The sequence below is a fragment of the Magallana gigas genome, chromosome 2 (genome assembly GCF_963853765.1).
Source record: "Magallana gigas chromosome 2, xbMagGiga1.1, whole genome shotgun sequence".
Lineage (NCBI taxonomy): Eukaryota > Metazoa > Mollusca > Bivalvia > Ostreida > Ostreidae > Magallana > Magallana gigas.
The window spans coordinates 46,137,547-46,158,558 of record NC_088854.1 but is presented as its reverse complement, the minus strand read 5'-3'; the positions used below and the strand labels follow the sequence as shown (position 1 = coordinate 46,158,558).

Below are 21,012 nucleotides of genomic sequence, written 5' to 3'. Positions count from 1 at the left end.
CTATATTGTGATCTTGAAAGAGTTCATAATATTCATAGTATCTAGAAAAAAACACACTAAAAATCTTTTCTCTCAAGATTTTCAACCTTTTAGTATCTATGATGTTTTGAACAAATATCTATCCAATTCTTAGATTTAATTAAATTCCACAAGTTGCAATTTAGTGGCCATGTTTAAATGAATGATGTTAATGGTGTAAATTATGTAGGTTTTTATGAGATAAAGTATGACCGATGACTTTACATAAAAAATATGAAAATGCCACAACAAACAAAAAAGGGCCTCTCAGATAATTTACATAAATATTATATATATTACATTTATATCATTTTTGCTATAACTTATAGCCTCGTATAACGTTTTTCCAAGAAGTTCCTTATTTTTCCAAGAAATTCTGTAAGTTTATTTTATTTGTTTTATATTTTTCAACAAACATCTTTTGGAAATTAGTCGATTTAACATTGAATAATTTATCAGTGTCATTTCATACAAAACATAGCTAAAGCTAATTAACGGCTAACTTTCAATTGGTTTTTGTAGGGGATGACAATAAATTCATAGCCTTTGAACACTAAAAAACTGTTTAATTCGAACTGAGGCAAATAAGACAAAAAAAAGTTTTCGCATTCGTTTATCATTTATTTGAAAATATTGCACTTCCTCACATGTGTAGTGTTTGATGCACATGTTTATCATGGTATTTGAATTTATCTACAGAAAGACAATACATCAGCAGACCAATGTGTCTGCACATATTTTTTTTATAAATAACTACATAAAAAGAACTTGGACGGATGTAATTTTGTCATTTAGACAAAACAGAAACAACAAAGGCCTTAATGCATTTATCATGCAAGAAACACATGTATATAGCCAATCAATTGCTCAATGAGACATCCTTATCTCCCTTTAGTCTGTCTAGTATAACAACTAGCTGTCATATTGTAAATTTCGTAATTAATTTCAAAATTCGCAGTTTGACACTTGGCACAATTTGAACATAAAATGTAAAATTTTTAAAGTAAACTGTAGATTCCCGGATTGACTCAGTAGAACTGGGAGTCGCCGTGGGCCTTGTGCTGCACCATGTGGTTGACCACCGTCAGAGCTTTGTACGCCTCCCAGTTCGTGTTGTCCTGTAGCTTCTGTTGTAGACTCTCCTCTGACGGAATGGGCTGCAACTGTCAATGTAAAACCACATCAGGTTAGTGTATGTTCCAACTTTAAAAAGCAAAAAAAAAAAAAGTAAAAAAAAAAGAAGGCGGGGGGGGGGGGGGGGTTAACTGTAATTTATAGTTACAGTCTGTCATTCAAGAAACTTGTAAAAACTAGAATGGATACGGAGATTATCAAAAGCATACTGTTTAACATGCAATGTGCCCTTTTGTCCACAAATTGATATCAAATGAAGGAACATGACACTTAATAAGATATTACAATTTATAAAATCGTGTCAAACTGATTTATGAGGTTATTTGAATTGTGTGATTTTTTTTTTAAACTTGAATTAGCAAATAAAATTAATTATTGTTATGGTATAACAGATGTTCATTACATTTCTTTAATTAGCATATATACTGTATTATAAATCATGGCTGTACAAGTATATATGTACAATTTGATAGCTTACAGTTCTTCGTATTCTCTTGGCGACTTCATCCGTTAGGTATTGTTGGAAAAATTTCCTGTTGATGAGAATACACTCTGCTCCTTCAGATACAAGAATGGTGCTCGTTGTCTTTCCTATTCGACCAAAGGCCACCTGTTCAACTCCCTTCAGTAGGAAAAGAGAAGAATTTCAATAGTTACGACGAAAAAATGCGTTGCATGGGCGGATCCAGAATTATTTTTTTTTGGGGGGGGGGGGGGCGGGGATAAACTTGTTTTTCGGGGGGGGGGGGGACTGAGGTCTTTATTTAATAGGAATTTTATTATGTGCATATGTTAAATTTGAATTTTCTATGGAGGAGATGGTCCGTCTTCCCGACCCCACACACCTTCCTCTTGATCAGCGCATGCTTTGTATTGTGAGAAAAATATTCAATAGATCTTTGATGGGTTCTTTTTATAATAACTTTTCCGTGTCTGATGTTTGTATATGTACATAAAACATATCAGAACATAAAAACTTGCACAGTTTTTTGGTCACTTTCAAACGGTATCAGTATTAACCCGTTATGAGAACTTACAAATGTTTCCTTGGGTCCTAGCTTCTGTATCTGTACGTACACCGTATCGGGCCTGTGGCGTTTTAGGGCACTCTCGGACGGAGACAGTTTTGGAGAAGTTCGCTGTCAATCAAAAAAAAAAATTAGGTCACTAACGTAATGAATTAGGTAACTGTCATTATTATTAACGTATTTTTTAAAAACCTAAATGCAAATCAAAAACTTATTATTTAATAAGAAAATCTATTGTGGTTAGGATTTTGAATTGCAATTCAGGTGTTAACAGATGTCAAAATTTTAACGGTCAAGTAGAATTATTTTGAATTGCAGCCAATTAAATTCTATTTAATCTCACCTAAAAAAAATTGCGTGTAAATGAACTCATTAAATTGATCATTAAGCCATATTACTTTTTGCTGTGCAGTAAGTTACATTGTAAGTAGCCCTAGGGGAGAAGTTTTGAAAATTGTCGGTAATAAAACGTACTAAAATACAATCATTATTTATATCTATATAAATTCTTCTTCATAAAAAAATCCAAATCAATTTTTAATTATTGATATTGACTTATTTTAAGGTATTTAGGATCCTATTCTAATGTCACTGCCATTCTCTTTTCGCTAGCATTTTACTAAGACTATGCATAAAGTACGGTATATGAAATCCAATTTTGTTCGATTTCTACATTTCTACATTGTGATATACAATATAATAACTTGAAAAATTTCCTTTTAACTTGAAAGAAATCCTTTTTTATTAGATTCATTCCAGAGACCGCATCATGCTTTTCTTGGTGATGATATTGTTGTTAACAGAGTCTAATAGTGCAAAATAGGAAAAGTCAACCTTTACCGGAGCATGTACTTTATTTGGTCTATATTCGGCATACTATTAAAATACATGTTCACACAAAAGATATACGGCATGATTACTTTCAAGGCTTATAAACCTTAGACGGATTTACTCCCGTTACATCATCGATAATAAATGAAGTATAAAGCACTTTTGTAGCGATGTACCGTTAGAAGAACCGTTTAATGACTTGGTAACACTCTCACCTTTCCCCATTTAGATATGTAGGAGTGTTTCTGGGAGAAGATAGAATCTAACAACCGCTGGTGCTCTTCCTGCTCTGCCGAGTCTGAAAAGTTCGATGCATTTGTACTATTTTAATCGAATCTTGTTCAATCATAAGTTTACAATCACAAAAATACATGTGGTGGCGTCATTTGTACACTAGTCATATAGGACATATAGATGTTCATCAATATCAGCAACTGAATCGAACTATATAGATATGTAAGCGCGTTATCTTCAAAACTAGACGTATCCTAGTCCAGTATTACTTTGATTGTTTAACAGGGGGTAAATATACTCTTGCCGTACACCACTAGCTTTGCTATCTTATGTTTTTCTTTTGTTAAATGTCACAGACCCTCAAACAAGAAAGACAAATCTCATTCCAATTTTAGACTTATATAAAAGATGCATATGTGCCCTGCAACTTTGGCTGACATTGTAAACATTTCAATTACTATTCAGATTACAATGCGTATATTTCATAAAAGTAAAATTATGTTAGATGAGCAGAGTGTTGAAGACCCTGAAATAAAAGTGACCATGACCTACCCTCTGGATATGGTTTGTGAAGTATGTCAGAGAGGTGCTGTATGGTGCACTTTTGCTTGGATGGGCGGGGCGTCCCACACGAGGAGTCGGACCGCGGGGATTTGTCCGAGGAGGAGGTAGATGAGGAGGACGATGTCTTGGAGGACTTCGGTGGAGATATCGGAGGGAGTCCTGAAAATAACAGTTACATACTGATTACATTCGTACGAAATAACAGTTACAGACTGATTATATTTGTACAAAATAACGGTTACAGATTGAATACATTTGTACGAAATAACAGTTTCAGACAAAAGAAAAAAAATATTGATGACAAATGCTAGTAACAATCGGAAGGAAAATAACTGTTACAGACGGAGATAAAATAACAGTTGCAAGCTAAATAAAATAAAGTAAACTCAGAAAAACAAGAGGCCCATGGGCCACATCGCTCACCTCAGCAACAATAGGCATAATTAAATCAGCTTCACGGAGTCATAATACAAAATATCTGGACAATTTGGTATAATACACGTAGTTCTAATATGAATTTTCGGACTTTTCCAATGCAATTCCGAGCTACATGTATAGACGGAAAAACGGAAAACCCCACATGAATCTTGGTGTGTAATATTTAAAGACTGAATAAACGCCATCAAATTCGTATCTGTAATCGAAATATGTCTAAATAATTGTATCCAAGCAATATTGAACTCTGGCGTAGAAATACATAAGACCACAAAAATATCTAAATTGTTCGTACCATTTAAAATCTGACTATTTTCAAGGTATTTATGAATAAGTTTCCTTGAAGAGCAATGCTTCTGGATACATTAATTGACAGGGCATAATATTTCTTGCATGCAGGTCTTGTAAAAGGACCCACTCCTAATGGAAAATTGACTGTTTTTTCCAAAATCTAATTGATAAATTCTCAATAAAGTAACTGTGTCGTATTGTGCTATAAAAGATATAGGATGCTGAATTTGTAACTGCTAAGTGAGACATCCTTATGTATGTCAATTAAAATATCTGAATGTTCTGTTAATTGTGTTTTATTATGATGCAAACATTAATTTAATGATTATATATGTAATATGCAGTTAGAAACTAAGAAATCTGTATAGAATTTTTGGGTTTTTTTGCTAACTAGATTTAGCCATATTTGTTTAAATATTTTTCCCAAAAAAACAATATTTCGACGAAAAATTCCCAATTGAAAGGGTACAGGACCCTGTACCAAAAAGGGTCAATTAAGCCCTGATTGAAAATCTATATTATTTTAAGTACGAAGTCTTGTCAGCGGTGGTGATTTGTCTTGAGGTCCAAACACTGTTTCATTTCCGGTTTGCCAGAGAAACTGCATAGGAAAGTTGATTAAAATCAACTCCCAAAAATAACAGTTAAAATAAGATAAGAGTGAAAAAAAAACTCGTGTGTGTATTGATAAAAAAAACTTCAGAATCCAGTTTTCTTTGGCTCTTTTTTCATCTAAGATAAAACAAACTCATTGAAAATATGAAACTATTGATTAATCTTTTCATTATGATTATTATTGATATGCCAAATTATCTAACAGTTGCAGACGGATTGATTTTTTACCGTGTTTCGCGTAAAATGTTATTGAAACTAATATAATCAAAATTGTCTGTTTGCGAAATCCAATAGGTTTCCGCTTTGATGCGTCTGTTTATTTATAAAGGCGGTAATTATTGAATTCTGTGTTGCTTTGATATTTTGTAAAGTCCAAAAAATTAAATGCTTTTGCAAGTTTGAGATTGAAATTTATCATTATCGTGGTGCAAATGAAATTATGTTAAAAGGATTTTCTGCAACTTTCATTTAAATTCACCGCTCATAAAATGTACGTAAAACAAACGACAGTAAACTAAAATTCTTAACATCGTCTGGTTTGTATATATTATGTTTCAAAAATAATCATTCTTATGTTCATTAAATGGTTTTTGTTTCGGAGTTATAGGTTTTGTCTTATTGTTTTAAAAAATTAGTTAATCTTTTAATAAATAATTTATGTAAAATTAACTAACAATCAGTAAATATTTTGTAATTTATGACGTCACAAGTGTACAATCAACTTTTCACTGGTAAATCAATCATGAAGCTCAAGTGCCTTGAATAATACATGACTTATACCAACGCCGAGAGAACAGTGTTTAAAACAAGTATTTTACTAGAACCCTGCGATAAAATTTGCATGCTTATTGATGGTTTCACTTACGTAACAGGGACTTAGCTATTTGTTGATTGGCTGGCAGTCCTGGTATATTCGGTTTAGCTGAATGGAGTGATTTGAGTACTCTACAGGATCCTGTCTTGATGATATAGACCCACTCACTGATGTTACTGTCCTTACACAGCAGGAGGCCCCTTCTGTAAATAAATATGGTCACGCTATTTATTTCTTTATGGTTTTGTGGGTACGTTCGTTAGAGGTTAGAGAGAACAACTGCGGTACTTACATGACTTTTGCACGAGAGAGAGAGAGAGAGAGAGAGAGAGAGAGAGAGAGAGAGATTTATTTTAATATATGCCTAAAAATGGAATGAAACGAATGACAAGTTTCAACAATATTCATTGAAAAAATATCAATGCTTCATGTCCAATCGAAAATTAACTTGTCGTTAACCTGCTCCCAGAATTTTAAAGCCGTCTTTAGACTTCAATTAATCACAATTTTTACCTTGTCTAAAAAGTTTATCATTACAAAAACAAATATTCATTAAAATTTCAAATATTGCTATAGATATTATAAATATTCAATTCTTTTAACTGCACATTTTAAGAATCAGTTTATGCTCAGAAAGCATTTATGATTACTAGTAATTGAAATTTTTATTTGAATCTATAAAGATTGTTCCATGATCCTTGACCCACATACAATACAAACCTGAAATAAGTGAAGCAACAGATCTTGGGGTCGTGATACGGAAGCCGTTCGATGGGCCAGCCTTTCAGGAGTTGAACTGTCCGTAGGAAGCGGATGTGCTCCGGCTCTTGGTCTTTATCCATGGGCATGAATATATCCACGAAATCCTCACGTCCTACTGCTAAAAGTTCCACGCTGTTCTTGCAAGTGACAGTGGCGCTCCGTTTAGCAGCGTGCATAAGCGCCAGTTCCTGCAAGTAGAGGTGTGCTCAATCAATCGTTTTGATCGATAGGCTTAAAGCAGCAATCTTTTTCGTCTTCCACGGTAACTCCAGAAAATCTTAGTAACAATGCAAATCTTGCTCTGCATGTGGCATTTGCTTTCAAATGATATTGAAACGCAAATAAGCAGCATTATGCGTAGATACTTTATTCTATACACAGCATACCGGATGATAGGCAGGGTTCTAATACTGTTCATCAATAGCGGCCAAGAAAACTCTTTTACAAGTGGTAATTAAAACTGTCATCGTAAAATGTTCCTTATTGTAAATAACGCCCGGCGACGGTATATCGCACCGACCTCATAAACGGAACTAGACTATTGTATTGAAATCTTAATTTACTCTCAATGATTCTTCTGTGACTTGTTTAAAATGTTTTAAAAACCAATAGATGTGTTATTGAACTTTAATTCACCTTCTTATAAATCAGATATTTGCGTGTCTTTGATGTTACGACATCTGACATTCTCCGTCTTAATTTCATTTGATCCTAACAATGACATTTTAAATTGTTCTTTTATCATTCAACCCATCAATGAAAAATACATATATTTTCAAGGTCTCTTTATAAATGCGAGATCTGATGCGACATCACCAGATATAATAAATGGTGTGAACCAGAACGTCATTTTTCTTATGATAAAAAAAAATGTTACGTCCTTTCTCTGACAAATTATCAAATAGTAAAACTCAAATACTGTTTCATAGAAATACTACGATGACTAGTACAGTTAATTAAGTTATATATTGTTCAGTTTGTTGGGTTTTTTTTCGTTCTGTTCGCGATGATAAACCGTCGTTTCAAGCCAAGGCCCATTGTCAGCATACCGATATCATTTGGCTGCGGCATGTGACAATGATAGCAACGGATCGTTTGCAAATCACTCGTTTATAGAAGCGTAAGTTGAAAGTATTTTGGTAAGACCTTAGAAGTAGATGATAGATTAATTGATAGAGACCTGTATCACGACAGGCGTGGCCACAAATATAATGGTTTCGAATATACTGTCATCGATTCAAATCAGCATTTGTTTTTTTTAATGCTATTTTAAAAAAAAATCAAACTCTTCCTAAGTATGCAGTAAAAATATCTTTAATATTTCAGTTTACAAAATTGTCTACGAATATATATAATTGTAATAACGATATGTACTTACCCCAAAACTGTTCCCCTTTTTGAGGACAGCGGCGGTTCGTACCACCTGGTCCCCCGACTCAGGGTCAGTCTGTAGGATGGTGACAACGGCTACAAGTAAACGTTAAAGATGTCATGTGTATATTTCTTCTTCAAGATAAAAAAAAAAACAGCTTGGAATTTTTTTTATTTACTGATTTTGATTTCGTATAGTTATGTACGTTCCTAAATATTAATTCTTTTCCTAGTTCAAAAGTAAGAACATAAGTTTTTTATTACTACCATACCACATGCATTGGTTTTTCAAAAGCTTCAAAAAATGCGTTCATCTATCTAGGATAAATAAAATAGCTTGCAAAATGATATTTTTAAAATATTTTTTTTCCTGATTTAATGCTCCGAAGTTTAAAAAATGAGAATGAAGGTCTTGATTTTTGAAAATGATTTTCATTTCGTATATGATAAATGCACGTTCCTAAATATTATTTTTTATCCTACTTCAAAAGTATTTACACTGGTTCCTTATTACCAAAACACCACATACATTGGTAAGTATTAATGGAGTACTCATTGATATTAAGAATGTGTACCTGTCCCAGATAATATGAAGTAAAAATTGTCTGCCATGTGACCCTGTCTTATGATGACTCGTTTGTCTTCAAAACTGTAACAAAAGAGAATGGGCATGTTCAAAGGAGTATCGTGATATACTGCCATTCAAACATTATGCAATGATGACATTTCTTCATCGCAAACGCGTTACTGATGTCTGTTTAAACACAGGGAAATAATTAAAAATCCGTTTGTTTGCTTAACGATAAAACGAGAAGCTATAAACGAATCTCGCATTATTATTTCTCTGGAATCCTTTTATAAACACTTATGAAAAGATTTCAATAAACCAATCACCGTGTTCAACCTTTATGTTGACAAACTGACAAAGGAAGTGGTATTTTAAATAGATGAGCAGCCTTTGTTGTGGATCAGAGACAATCTACGTTTACTCACTGTTCATACCAGCCGACCCTCACGAGCGACTTCTGCATGGTGATCGGGAACTCGCTGAACGCCTCCACTGCCTGATTCAGCGCTAGCAGCGCCACCTTTAGTTGTTCCTCGGTCCTTCGTTCAGGCTCCATTGATAAAATAGCTTTTGCTTCATTACTTAATATAGTCTGTAATTAAAAAGAAAGATAAGTAAGATTAACGTATTTCTAGCTTTTTTGACGATGGAATTCACAGGAACAACTTCACTTAGCAATTCCACTGTCCGAATTGTTATTGTCCTTAAACGGTTTTCTTTAGAATTTACAATATGTGTACTATTACATGAATTCTACCTCCTTTTTGGCTCTGAAGTCCCCGGGGTCAAAGGTGAGACCAAACATCTCGTACTCCCTCTTTGAAGAGCTGGTGTCTTGGTGTGCCCAGGAGAGGAGATCATGGCGCTGGCCCTGTGAGTTGGTGAGGGTCGCCTTCAATAAAACTTGTATCGTCTTCACGGCACGCCTGAATCTGACCAGTGGCTGCAAGCAAATAAAAAAAATACAATTATCTAACGAACCAAAAATAGAATAACAATTGTTACGAATTTTACAACAGCCTCGTACTGCAACTTGTTTCTCGTAATACAATTTGTACACCAATCTCGTGCAATGTACTAGAGTTTGTACAAGTCTTACTAAAGTTTGTTCCACTCGTACACAGTTTGTACAACATTCAGTATCACAGTTTGTACCATAATCTTGTACCTCGGTTTGTACAACAGCCTTCTACTGGGAAAAAAATCGTACACTAATTATGCTTTCTACATGAAGTGTCCTAGTACTAACACCATTCCTTCTTTCTTTACCTCAACAACATTTCTGGGAGTTAAGTCGGGTTCTGGAATCTCTATCACTTGTATTACGACTGTCTCTATCGTTTTCTCTTTTTTCCTCTTAAATCGCCGCTTTCTTAGAGCATCTTTCACCGACTGCTTTTCTTTCGCCCTATCATATATCCACTGCAAATTCTCAGGAATATGAAAGAACCGTATTGGTTCAAGCCTAGGTTTCCGCAAATTTGGAGATGCTATATAGTTACGCTTCCTGTATCTCCTTTTTACGGCCGAGTGGTTCTCTTCGGGCTCCTTTAGGAAGTTGTGATCCATCGGTCCGGATGAACCATCAAGACTGTATGCTGTGTACATGTTGTTGATTTTTTCTTTTATTTTGAGGGGAGGGATTGGGTAGTCCTTGGGAGATGATAAAATTCGTTCGAACAGATCCATGATTAATCCCTTTCTTTTCAACGTCTAAGAGTTCCTCCATGCAAAAACCTCACTCAGCGTTACTCACCAACGTAAAGACACCAGATGTTTTTAAGCTTGACAAAACACTAAAGAACCTTTTAACTCCATTATCAAAATAAGTTTTTGTGTCCAGCAAAATTAAAGTCGACAGGTGCGGTAACAGGGTGTTTGTGTGTGTAGAAAACTTCAAATATTAATATTCCACTAGTGCTTTGGTCTATTCTTTCTCCGACAGCCTTCCATGGAGACTGACTACTATCTATCAAAGTTGCCCAGTAGTATCTCTCGTAACTAGCTTCTATACAAAAAAAGAAGCCTTAGTCTTTTTTACAAAATTGGATAAATGAAATAGATTTATTCTATTTCACTATTCAATGAATATTCTTTGCTATATTGACATTTCATTTCAAAGCCCACAATTACTCCAATGAATCTAGTAGGCTATACAAATTATCGCTGGGCTTCTCAGTAGCTAAGCCCAATGAATGCAAGAAGACCACCAAACTAAAATAACACATAACAGCAAAATTCTTTGATGAATATGATATTTATCGAATTACACCGACAGCAATATGCTACTTCTTCAACTTTTTAATTATGTTAAACGTTGAAGCGTGCGACCCAAAATTTGCAACTAAGTAAATAGATATGAAGTTGGTCAACTTGTGTGTGATTTACAACTTCAATTTTATGTGCTGTGGGCCTATGCACGTTCGTTACAAAACACAAAGTGTAACATTTTGTAAGCATATAACGTCGCCCGTTAAGTATAAGGTACATTGTATTGTAAAAGAAATCTAATCATTTCCTCAATATTTATGATCTTATTGAGGCAGAATATTCCAAAATGTTTATGATAAACACCACAAACTTTAAGAGGGAAACTTTTGTCTAGTTAACCTAATATTGATGACATCCTTGCAGTAAATTGAAATATGATACACGACATGTCTATTGCAGACCTTGCTATAGGGCTTTTAATATTTAAAAATTGATTTTATCGACGACAAATTTTACCATATTTTGCTGACAGCATTGGTACTTTTACCTTGGCAGTATATTAAATTTGAAATATTAAAATACACAACAGCAATTACACATCAGATTTTGATTAACTGTTCCAGCATTAAGCTTTATTCATTATTTACCATTTTCTCCAAAATAGGGGAATATAAAAAAATTAACAAGCGAGGCAAAGCAAATGAAAATACAAGAAACTGAAAGAAAAATAATCTAATAAAAAAAAACAGATAAAGTATTGCATTTGATACTCTTTCCCTTTTACAAAAGAAATTGAAATTAAAATAAAAAAGCATATGAAAAATCAAGACCGATTGTAAAGAAAAAAGAATCAATTCTTTAGAGACGACTGAATCAATTGCTTCTTTTGATCTCGCTGTTTTAATACTCTCATCTTTTTTTAAACTTCGTTTGAAATACATCACGTAATTGTCAAAATTTCTATGCAGCAGAAAAACCCTGGTCTTACCTTCTGATGTAGAAAGCAGCAGGGCATGGTGGCTGGGCGCGGGGAATATGAATCAGGTAAAGAGGGTGACATTTGCCTTGTTTCTGTTTAGTCTGATCACATCATATAAACTCTGTTATCTGGTGGGGTCAGTGCAAACAAAGCGTTTCTACCAGATCAACGCCTTTCAATTTCGACATTGTTCCAAAATGACAACGCTATTGTGATTGAAAGCGCAGATATGATAAATTCAACGTGGAAGCCACATGACAAGACGAGATTTTGCTTAGAAAATTAAAACAGGTAAACACAATTCATGTACAGGTAATCTGCATTGACCCTGGATCACAGGAATGCTTTGAAGCCGTGGAGAGGCGACTTCCGTTATCTTATCGAAAGCTCTTTTCCCTTTTTGGGGGGATGAGGGGAGAAAACGATAAATTTACCTGCACTCCAAAGGTATATCACTTGTCAACTCCATCATACGAATGTACATAACTCTAAACAGAGATCTAAAGCTGTGAATAACTTTCTACAAACATAAATTATACGAATAGGCAAGAGATCGGATTCTTCCCATGGGAAAAATGAAGAATTTACTCACACTAACGGTAAATCTAGAAACCCTCTCATGGTCATTGGATGCAATCTTCAGACTCGGAGAGAGGAACACTCTACACATTAATATTCGACTACAGACTCGTTCCCATCTTTTTCTCCTGGCAATTCGCGCCAAGCCTCGTTTCGGCTTGGAAGACACGATGGCACCATTGGAAGCATCAGGTCGCATTTCTTTGCTTTTTCTTCGCAAATTACTTTTTTCCGTCTTTTCTTTTTGATAATTAATAGAATTCTTTTGCTGTATGTCCATGTTTCTTCCTGTCTGTTCCCAACTTCTTGTGACTCAAAATTATTTTAGTGAAACGAATAGCTTCTGTGACTGGTTTTAGTACAAAGGTTTCTCTATGGTGAAAGTTAAACCATTGTCGGCGGTTAGGAGCCTCGGGTACTTGAATCTCTACAGTAAACTAAACACTAATAATCGGTCGATTTAATTGTGATCTTCAGTAATGGAGGTACTTTTGTCTCCATGCCCCATTCATAAGTCTTTATAGCTGTGTAAACATATCCCTCCTGTCATCTCGTAATAAAGTCAGAAATCACTTATAATACCCCCATTAAACAGTTTCATTATTTCATTAAGGCACAGTAAATCTTCATACAATCTTTAAACGGGAGAAATCAAATACAAAGGGGTTCGTAAATAATGAAAGCAAATCGTCTTTCAAGAAATATTTCTTTGTGTGCAAATCGTTGGGATCAAAATAATGGAAATGATCATGATAATTTATGAAAACCACAATAATTCTTGTATTTATTAGCTATCTGTCTGACTTTTCATAACCGTAAGTAATTCACTGTCTTACGTTAAAAGTGCAGGAGAGATTTATGACACCCGAAACCTGCAGTGATTGAAATATAAGGTTGTTTTGTAACAGAGACATTGAGTGCTCTGTCAACAGAAGGAAATAAAACAACAGACCGGCCATGGAAAAGAACTTGTACACGGCACAACAAACGTGAAAATTTGCAGACACAAAGTACAAGTACCCTAGTATTGTATACATAATAGTACACAGCAATGTAAAACTATACAGTTTACTACATATACCTGTAGCTCAGGCACCTGGCGTTATAAAGGGTGTGTTATTAGGTTTAGGGGATAAATATATTTAATTTAAAGAAAAAGTTACAACGTCAGGCGCATGTAACCTTTACGTCTGTAAGGCTTTTGTTTGTTTTGCTTTTTCATATAAAATTTAATAACCGCAATGGTGAAAACATCCAAAAAAAATTGATTTAATACATGACTGTCATATATTTCTGCTAGGGAATCATGTATATCACATCCTCTTTGCATACACATTTAACATTTATTTTTTTAATTTTTTTTTTTTTTTTTTACATTTTTTTAACATTTACTTTTTTACCGTAAAGTGCATAGAGGTGAATTTTATAGATGATAATTATCACAACCACGAGCATTACAGTTCATTTTATAAACGTCTTTCAAAGTCCTTATGGGAAAATGTTAAGCATTAAAACAAAATATACAGTATAAAATTAGGCATAAATTTCTGTTATGGACATTTTATTCAAGCTGATGAAAATATTTGATAACGATAAATTCCTGTTAAGTTTGACACATGGAATTTACAAATATATGTCATACTGTAAATTTTTTTGGGTGGGTGTAAAATACAAAATTTACGATATGTTTTCGATGTAACCTTGTATTTACACTCATACAGTGCATGTAAAATGCACATAATAACACATGCATGCATCTGTAGATGTTCATTGCCATACTAAAGTCACTGACTCAGATTGTACATCGTAATGTTTTTTGATTGTCAAAGCCTCATTTTATTACTAAAAAAACAATCCATACAAACTTACCAAAATCTTGTTCTTAAACGGAAGTGGGATGACATAATTTTCCGACCTAACCCTCCGCAGGGACTTTCCATTGGGTTTCTGTGGTTTACGAGTTGTTTTTGGTAAACGTAAATTCAATGGCGGTAAGTTGATGTTGTTTGTTGAACGAGTCTTCATCAGTTTTGATTTCGACAAATAAAGCCTATCCACGTTTTCTAATATTTTCCTCTCGGTTATTGGGTAAACTTTACTTTTTGTAAATCCTGGTGCCTCCATGACGTCATCGCGACTATATCGTCTGCTTTGGTAAAACACGTCAATGCTGCCACTGCTAAATTTCCGGAAGCCTTGGTCTGATTTGACACTTAGTCTTCTTGGATAGTCCGAAAAAGATGACGTTCGTTTTTTAAATTTTGAATCGTAGTACAGAATGTTACCATCACTGAATTTTCTTCCGAACTGCGCGTCCGAGCGTCGCCTATAAAATCTGGCGTCATCATTTGCTGTTTCAATTAATTTTCGAGTTGGAATCATCTCGGTCAGTATTGGTATTTTATTGTTAGACAATGGATAATTATGTTTGAACAATGACAATCTGCAATTATACGTTAGAGATGCACTTCAGTTCCACAAAATATCAACTCACTTATCTCCCACAATTGAGTGAGTAAACTTCAAAATCAATTCTGCATGGTATCGGCAAATACGGGAAAGTCCAACAAAGAGAACTTGATTAAAACTGTTGTTATCTTCATGTCTCCTAATAATCCCGAAATGAAAAATTCGTTTTATTGAGCAGATATGTATTTATTGTCACCCAAACCTCCTCGGCAACGGAGAATTACAGCTATATCTCCGAAATTTGGTCCAAATTCTTAGTCAGTTGTGGCCTTCACAAAAGTGGCGACTTCTTCTCCAGCCTTGTTGACTGTGTTTATTCTCACATCGGTGTAATTTCAGTTGTTCATCTCGAAGATTAATTCAGGGTCCTCTCCTCGTTTGAATGGGCTCTTTTCCTGATGAGCTCAACAGCCTCCATTTATTTTGTGTGTAACTCCGTAACCAGAGACTGTAAATCTTTAACTAGGTGTCCAACATCCATACTCCTGGCGAATTTTTGGGTGATTATTGGTATTTGTGTAATTTATTAGGAAATCTAAATCAATTCGCATGACAAGATATATCTGAGCGACATTTAAATAATCGCCAAGTGTTACAAGATTTATTACTGATTTTGTGAACCGCTGACGGAACCCGTCCAGATCCGTGACTTAATCGCCTCCCATACATAAAACTAACACAATTATCGATAGATTTTCTTATATTAATGCTACATTCATCCCATAGCGTCATTCATTCCTGGGGCATCGGGTATTCAAGATAATTTTGTTGAATGCGTAGTTACCCCTGTCAGTTCTGAGGTTGTGGGTGCCTAAAGGAGGCATTGCTATTACATAAAGTATAAGCTCAATCGATCGCTTTTAAGCTTGATACCGTCCCATGGGAGAAAAAACAAGGAGATTAATTTTCCTTTCTGTCTTAGAGGAGGAGTGGCAATGAGTAACTATCACACACAGTTATCATTACTCCTGCACATTGTCGTGCTGGTCATTGCATTTTTCTCGTCTCCAAGATAAAAGGAATTTCTTGTGGAAGAACCCGTGAAATATTTATCTAAGAGGTAAATAAATATATCAGTTGCATAACTAGGTGTTTACGAGGTTGCAATTCATTCTGCATTAAAACATTTTGTTGATCAAGCATTCGTTGTCTTGGGGGTAGCTCCAGGCTGTCGCATAATGGGGGATGTCAGTCTTCATTCTGTTCATGGGATTTACGTTTTATTGTGTCAAATAAACTGTAATTCAAGGTGACCAATCTTCCTTCCCATTATCAAACTTATAAACAGATTGTTAGTAACAGATATCAAGAGGTATTATCAATAATCTAGAAGATCGTCAACATTCGATTACTAGAACGATTGCTTCGGCACTTTATTAAATCCAAGACTTTCCGCTATGAACGATGAAATGTTAAATGCTTAAATATTCCAATAATATTAGTCCTATGCCTTCTACAGTTTATACAATATGGCATGTGATAAATACAAGAAAATTCTAAATTTTAATCATCCGCATCACTTACATGTGTAGATATGAGTAATCATTAGTCAAAATTGTTTAAGAATGTATGTATGAAATCCATTAGATCAAGAACTTTGATTAAACGTTTGCCACCTTCCACCAGTGTTTTCCGAGGAATTATTAATATAGAACGTACGTACCACGCAATTAAGGAACGGTATATTGATAATTGGTTTCAATTTCAATGACCAATTAGGGCTGAATGGTCGGGGTCATTATTAGACTGTATTAATCTCCTTTGGATGAAGAGCCCTGAATAAAGCTTTAGTAAACATTTCAAATTTAAGTTCTGAAATATGTTGATATTGTTCTTCGATTCTGAAGGAGGACAAAGGGTCGTACTACCCTGTCTACATCCGAATCAACTGATTGCAAAGACGAGTCAACTTATAAATGATAATAACTCCTGCATTTTTTATGTCCGTACAATATAAAAGGTACATGTATACCATGGCAACATAGAGGCAACAATTATTAGTACACGCCACAAAAGAATTAAAATAATTTTTTGGTTATTTAAAGTCCCTTGCAAAGACTTTGTACTCTTTACTCATTACTTGGCATTGAGAGATAGGAATCAAGCAAACTTGTTTTAAAATCCTAATTACTTTGCATCCTCCACAGTTAACAGCACTGAGATGAACGGTACACAGCCGTTTGATCGTTCGCAATTTCATTTGTTAGAATCTATCTAATTAACGTTTATCGATTTTGAAGAGTTTAACTACTTTATCAGCTACTGTTTTATTACCTCCACATATTTTGGCTTTTCCGTCATAAACGTTTCGTCGGAAGCCCCAGCGCTTTCATCTTCTTTCCTTCTAATACTTGGGCTGTTTCTAACAGACCTCCGAGAGTGGACTGTATTCCATGCATGGAATTGAAGAAATGGCGATTTTGGACTAGAAATCAACGGCTCCGACTTCTCTCTGTGTATCCTTATATTTTCAATATCAGTTTTAGTTCTTTTTTTCATCAAGCTTGTTTTTGGTTGGTTAGAAGCAAAAGTCCGGCTTCGTAAAAACTTTTTCTTCATTGCTTTATCTCGGGTCTTGCTCACTCCAATGTTTGTTCTTCTAACAATCAGGTTCAAATGTGTTTTTTTTCGCAGTATGAGACCTTCAACCACGTTGATATTTTAAATCGTTTCACAGAATGGCTACGAAATACTACCGTTGAAATAATATTAGTAATTACTTTTGTACATTCCAAAAGTACCCGGATTGTCAGAGTTCAGCATGACAGTGAGGAGATAGCCAGAGACACGATTTTAGGTCCCAGTGAGCACCGCAGGGTCCACTCAAACTTGTAGGGGGCTTCCTCTGTCACTTCTCTCGCTGACAGTTGGTGTTTTCTATTATTGCAAGTTGACAAAGGTCTTACTGATAATGATGTAAAATACCTACAAAGCCATTGATAATTCACTGTGTCGCCAAAAGTTGAATTATGTAGATTTTAATGTGTATCAAATCAAAACATTTTGCTTAAAAGCGGCAAAGGGATAAAAGATTTAATTCTGGGTTACCATTAAAGGCAACGCGCTCCTCTTCTCAAAAGCCCTCTTCCGTCATTTCTAATGTACTTGACTGAACTAAGGCACATAATTAAAAAACACATATCTCATTGCAAGTGCCAGAACTGGATTTGGTGTCGAAATTTATTTGATTTTATATAACGAAATTGCATTCATATTCTGAAAATGAAATTAAATTGATTTATTTTTTAACATACTACTTCGCATTGAAAGAAAAATGGAAAGAAACATCTAATATCGCAGCATTCGATCTAATCATAGACATCTAAATTAATTCATGCTGAGGTACTAAATGCGGAAGGCATTGTACCAGTTAAATGTTCAGCTCTGAAATTTATGGCATTTTAATCCATCAATAACCGACATTCTACTTTTGTCAAATATTTTTTTGTACTGGATTCACAGGCCAAATTGGCCTCATTCACAAACGTGCATTAATTTCTCTACCCAGAGTTCTCAAATTCAGAAAATAATCTCGAGCGGATGCAAAACACAAAAAAACCAAACTAAACAAAAAACAGGAAAGATGGAAAGTTCTATTCCAAGCTAGAGTTGATTAAAAAATTAAACAGACAACAAGCCTAAGGTTGTACTCACTCTGTGAAAGAAATGTCTCCGTCTTTTGAACTTGGCTACTTTGAGGCAGTCGAGCGGTTCTCGATTTCCTCGCCTCTCAACATCCTTATTGTCCGAACAAACTCGGTCTTCGCTTCTCTGATCTTTGGTGGTCCACACAGAATCCGCCGTGTCGCACCTACCAAAACATGGCAAAATGAAATCCACATTTATAATTATATACAAAAAGCTTACATCTAAGCTTTGGTCATCAGTACTCATCATGCAGACGAAAGAGTAACCGAAATTAATCTTGTGTGCCTCTGTACCAATCTTTGGCGTCTTCTCCGTTCATGGATGTTTTTTCCCTGTAGTGTGCAAAACTGATTTTTGTTCTGAAGCTAACGTTGCAACACGGTCTTCCTTTTATGAACATCCGCTACCCAGCGGCTTCCCATCACAGCTGGTTGAACAAGGTGAGTAAATGTAGCTTTTTTACGACTAGCTCGCTCTGTAACCGCGTTATAATTGGTCTGTAAATGACATCCAACACGACAGATTGAATTCTAACGATAAAAGCGTTTTATAAATATAACAAAAAGCGTCAACAAAGTCATTATATCCTCATCCCATCCCATAGCATTGCCAAAGCAACCGTTTCATGGTTATTTCTAATACTAATACGTGTTTCGGTGTCTTCAGAGAAAATTAACAGCAGTCATTCATTTTTATGATACTAGTAATACTAGCAGTGAAAAAAAGATATCGGTGATATTAATATATGTGTTTTTGGTCACTGTCTCAATCTTACAAGCCAAGGTTTCATTAAAATACGCCACAGGTGGCTCACTCAATATTCAATTTTCGAATCTTTTGACATTAATTTCAATTTTGAACTTTGAATGATCCAATTATTTTGTCCAACAAAAATCTAATGCTGATTTAAATTGGTTTGGCTGTCCGTGTTTGAAATCAACTATGCAGTGTGTGGGTGTCAGGATTGTTGTGTTCCGTAGATTTGTTTGTTACTTTAACAAATGGATTTGAAATAATATAACATTGGTGATCAGCGTGTGGAATGGGAACAAGTCTTTGGTCAACAAGCATCGCTATGAGGTTCCACAAAATTAATGTAAATGTATGCAAGACAAAATGATGGTGAACGATAAGAAGATTTTATTATCCAGCGTTAAGGGTTTTTAAATTTGGACCAGTATCGCTCTTCGCACTCGCCGTGCAGCTATCACAACCTTGTCTCTTGATAGCCGTCAATAGGTGCACATTGTCCACGCGTTAAAATGTACATGCGCTATGCAAATCGACTGTGCTGTATAACGACAACATTGACAATGTGCACAATTTAACAACTGCATTTAACACAATCCTCTTTCCTCCAGTTTTTAAAAATTGTATTCATCAACACCACAATTCAATTTGCAACGTTCGAATGTACGTCATTGCGTACAACTATTTATAGACAATATTTGAGCGAATCTCTTTATTACTGTATATTTGATTCATTTTCTTCAAGTTGCTGGAGTTCTGCTCACAATGAAAAAATTCATATTCATTCTCACCTATATTCTTTGATTTTCGATGCATGGTGTGTATTGGTGAAATAAGTACTTTTCATCAAAGATGTTTTATCAGCAATATCAATCAATTATTAAACGTAATAGCAATATTTCAACGATAAGAAAATGGATGTCTAGCAGTATTAATATACAAATGAAGTGTGAAAAAAATGTTTCTCCTGGGGGTTTTCATATCTAAATCATTTATTTCTTACGAAATGTTTTGAAAGTTCGATTCGATTTACAAGTACTTGCGACTTTTACCAGAAGTTTTGTACATCTGATAATAAATAATCAATACATCTACACAAACCTTTCACAAATATCAAAAACATTTCTCTTTCACATACTTTTGATCTCGATGTTTAAAGAGATGTACTTTCATAAAATAGAAAGTAACTACCGCAGAATAACAACCAAGGCCCTACAAAGGTAATATTCTACTCACCTGGCTTTTCCAACAGGTAAAATGATCGTAGGAAGGTAGGGCTCTGTCCGGCAGCGCGACCCCTGGTTCCTGTAGCTGTCCATCACACACATCTTCGGGGTTAAATCCTTGGGGCCCCCTTGGACCCGCTGGGTCAGGCGTCGATCTATAGAAATTACCGTCTCCATAACTCCAGCAAGGATGCTACACGTCACTATGGGTAAGCTACTGCTCAACAGACGGCAAGAATAGCATCGCGCCAAAATGAATGTGTATTTATTCCTTCTTCTAATTTTCGTGTGTTATCGGCGTTTAAAATCTCGGCATAGCTATTTGGTTTTTGTTTATCAAGTGTTTATTGTTTTAAAAATAAAATGTCTTTTTAAACAGGTAAAGGCACACGGCATCTGTTCAGCAGCTCTTTAATAACGGCGAACCTCTAACGTCCATTACGCGATCGGGCGGGGTTGGATTTATTTGTCAATAAAACACACAT

The 21,012-nt window shown here is 34.9% G+C and overlaps 1 protein-coding gene across 7 annotated transcripts; it reads right to left on the bottom strand.

Annotated features, from left to right (window-relative positions):
• Nucleotides 1-618: 618 nt before the first annotated feature.
• Nucleotides 619-20,899, bottom strand: LOC105321560 (cyclic nucleotide-binding domain-containing protein 2). Of its 7 annotated transcripts, none has more exons than XM_020064576.3 (13): nt 20,538-20,899; nt 18,558-18,714; nt 9,423-9,608; nt 9,091-9,257; nt 8,673-8,746; nt 8,105-8,193; nt 6,685-6,914; nt 6,016-6,167; nt 3,798-3,968; nt 3,227-3,309; nt 2,190-2,291; nt 1,631-1,774; nt 619-1,181 (listed from the first exon to the last, which is right to left on the bottom strand). In XM_020064576.3, exons 1-13 carry the CDS (start codon nt 20,702-20,704, stop codon nt 1,047-1,049), a joined length of 1,857 nt encoding a protein of 618 aa, XP_019920135.3. In that variant the 5' UTR covers nt 20,705-20,899; the 3' UTR covers nt 619-1,046. The 7 variants fall into 7 exon arrangements, with proteins under 7 accessions (XP_019920135.3, XP_019920136.3, XP_011418193.4 ...); XM_020064577.3 differs by lacking the exon at nt 20,538-20,899 and adding an exon at nt 18,845-19,026; XM_011419891.4 differs by lacking the exons at nt 18,558-18,714; nt 20,538-20,899 and adding an exon at nt 17,178-17,881.
• Between the last annotated feature and the right edge of the window lie 113 nt (nt 20,900-21,012).

Excerpts from the sequence above, each read along its gene's own strand:
- LOC105321560 (XM_011419889.4), bottom strand. The coding sequence starts at position 14,816 with ATGATTCCAACTCGAAAATTAATTGAAACAGCAAATGATGACGCCAGA. Across the intron at positions 6,168-6,684 it reads TGTTGCTTCACTTATTTCAG|AAGGGGCCTCCTGCTGTGTA; the intron begins GTTTGTATTGTA and ends ATTTATTTACAG. Across the intron at positions 3,969-6,015 it reads AATAGCTAAGTCCCTGTTAC|GACTCCCTCCGATATCTCCA; the intron begins GTAAGTGAAACC and ends TGTTATTTTCAG.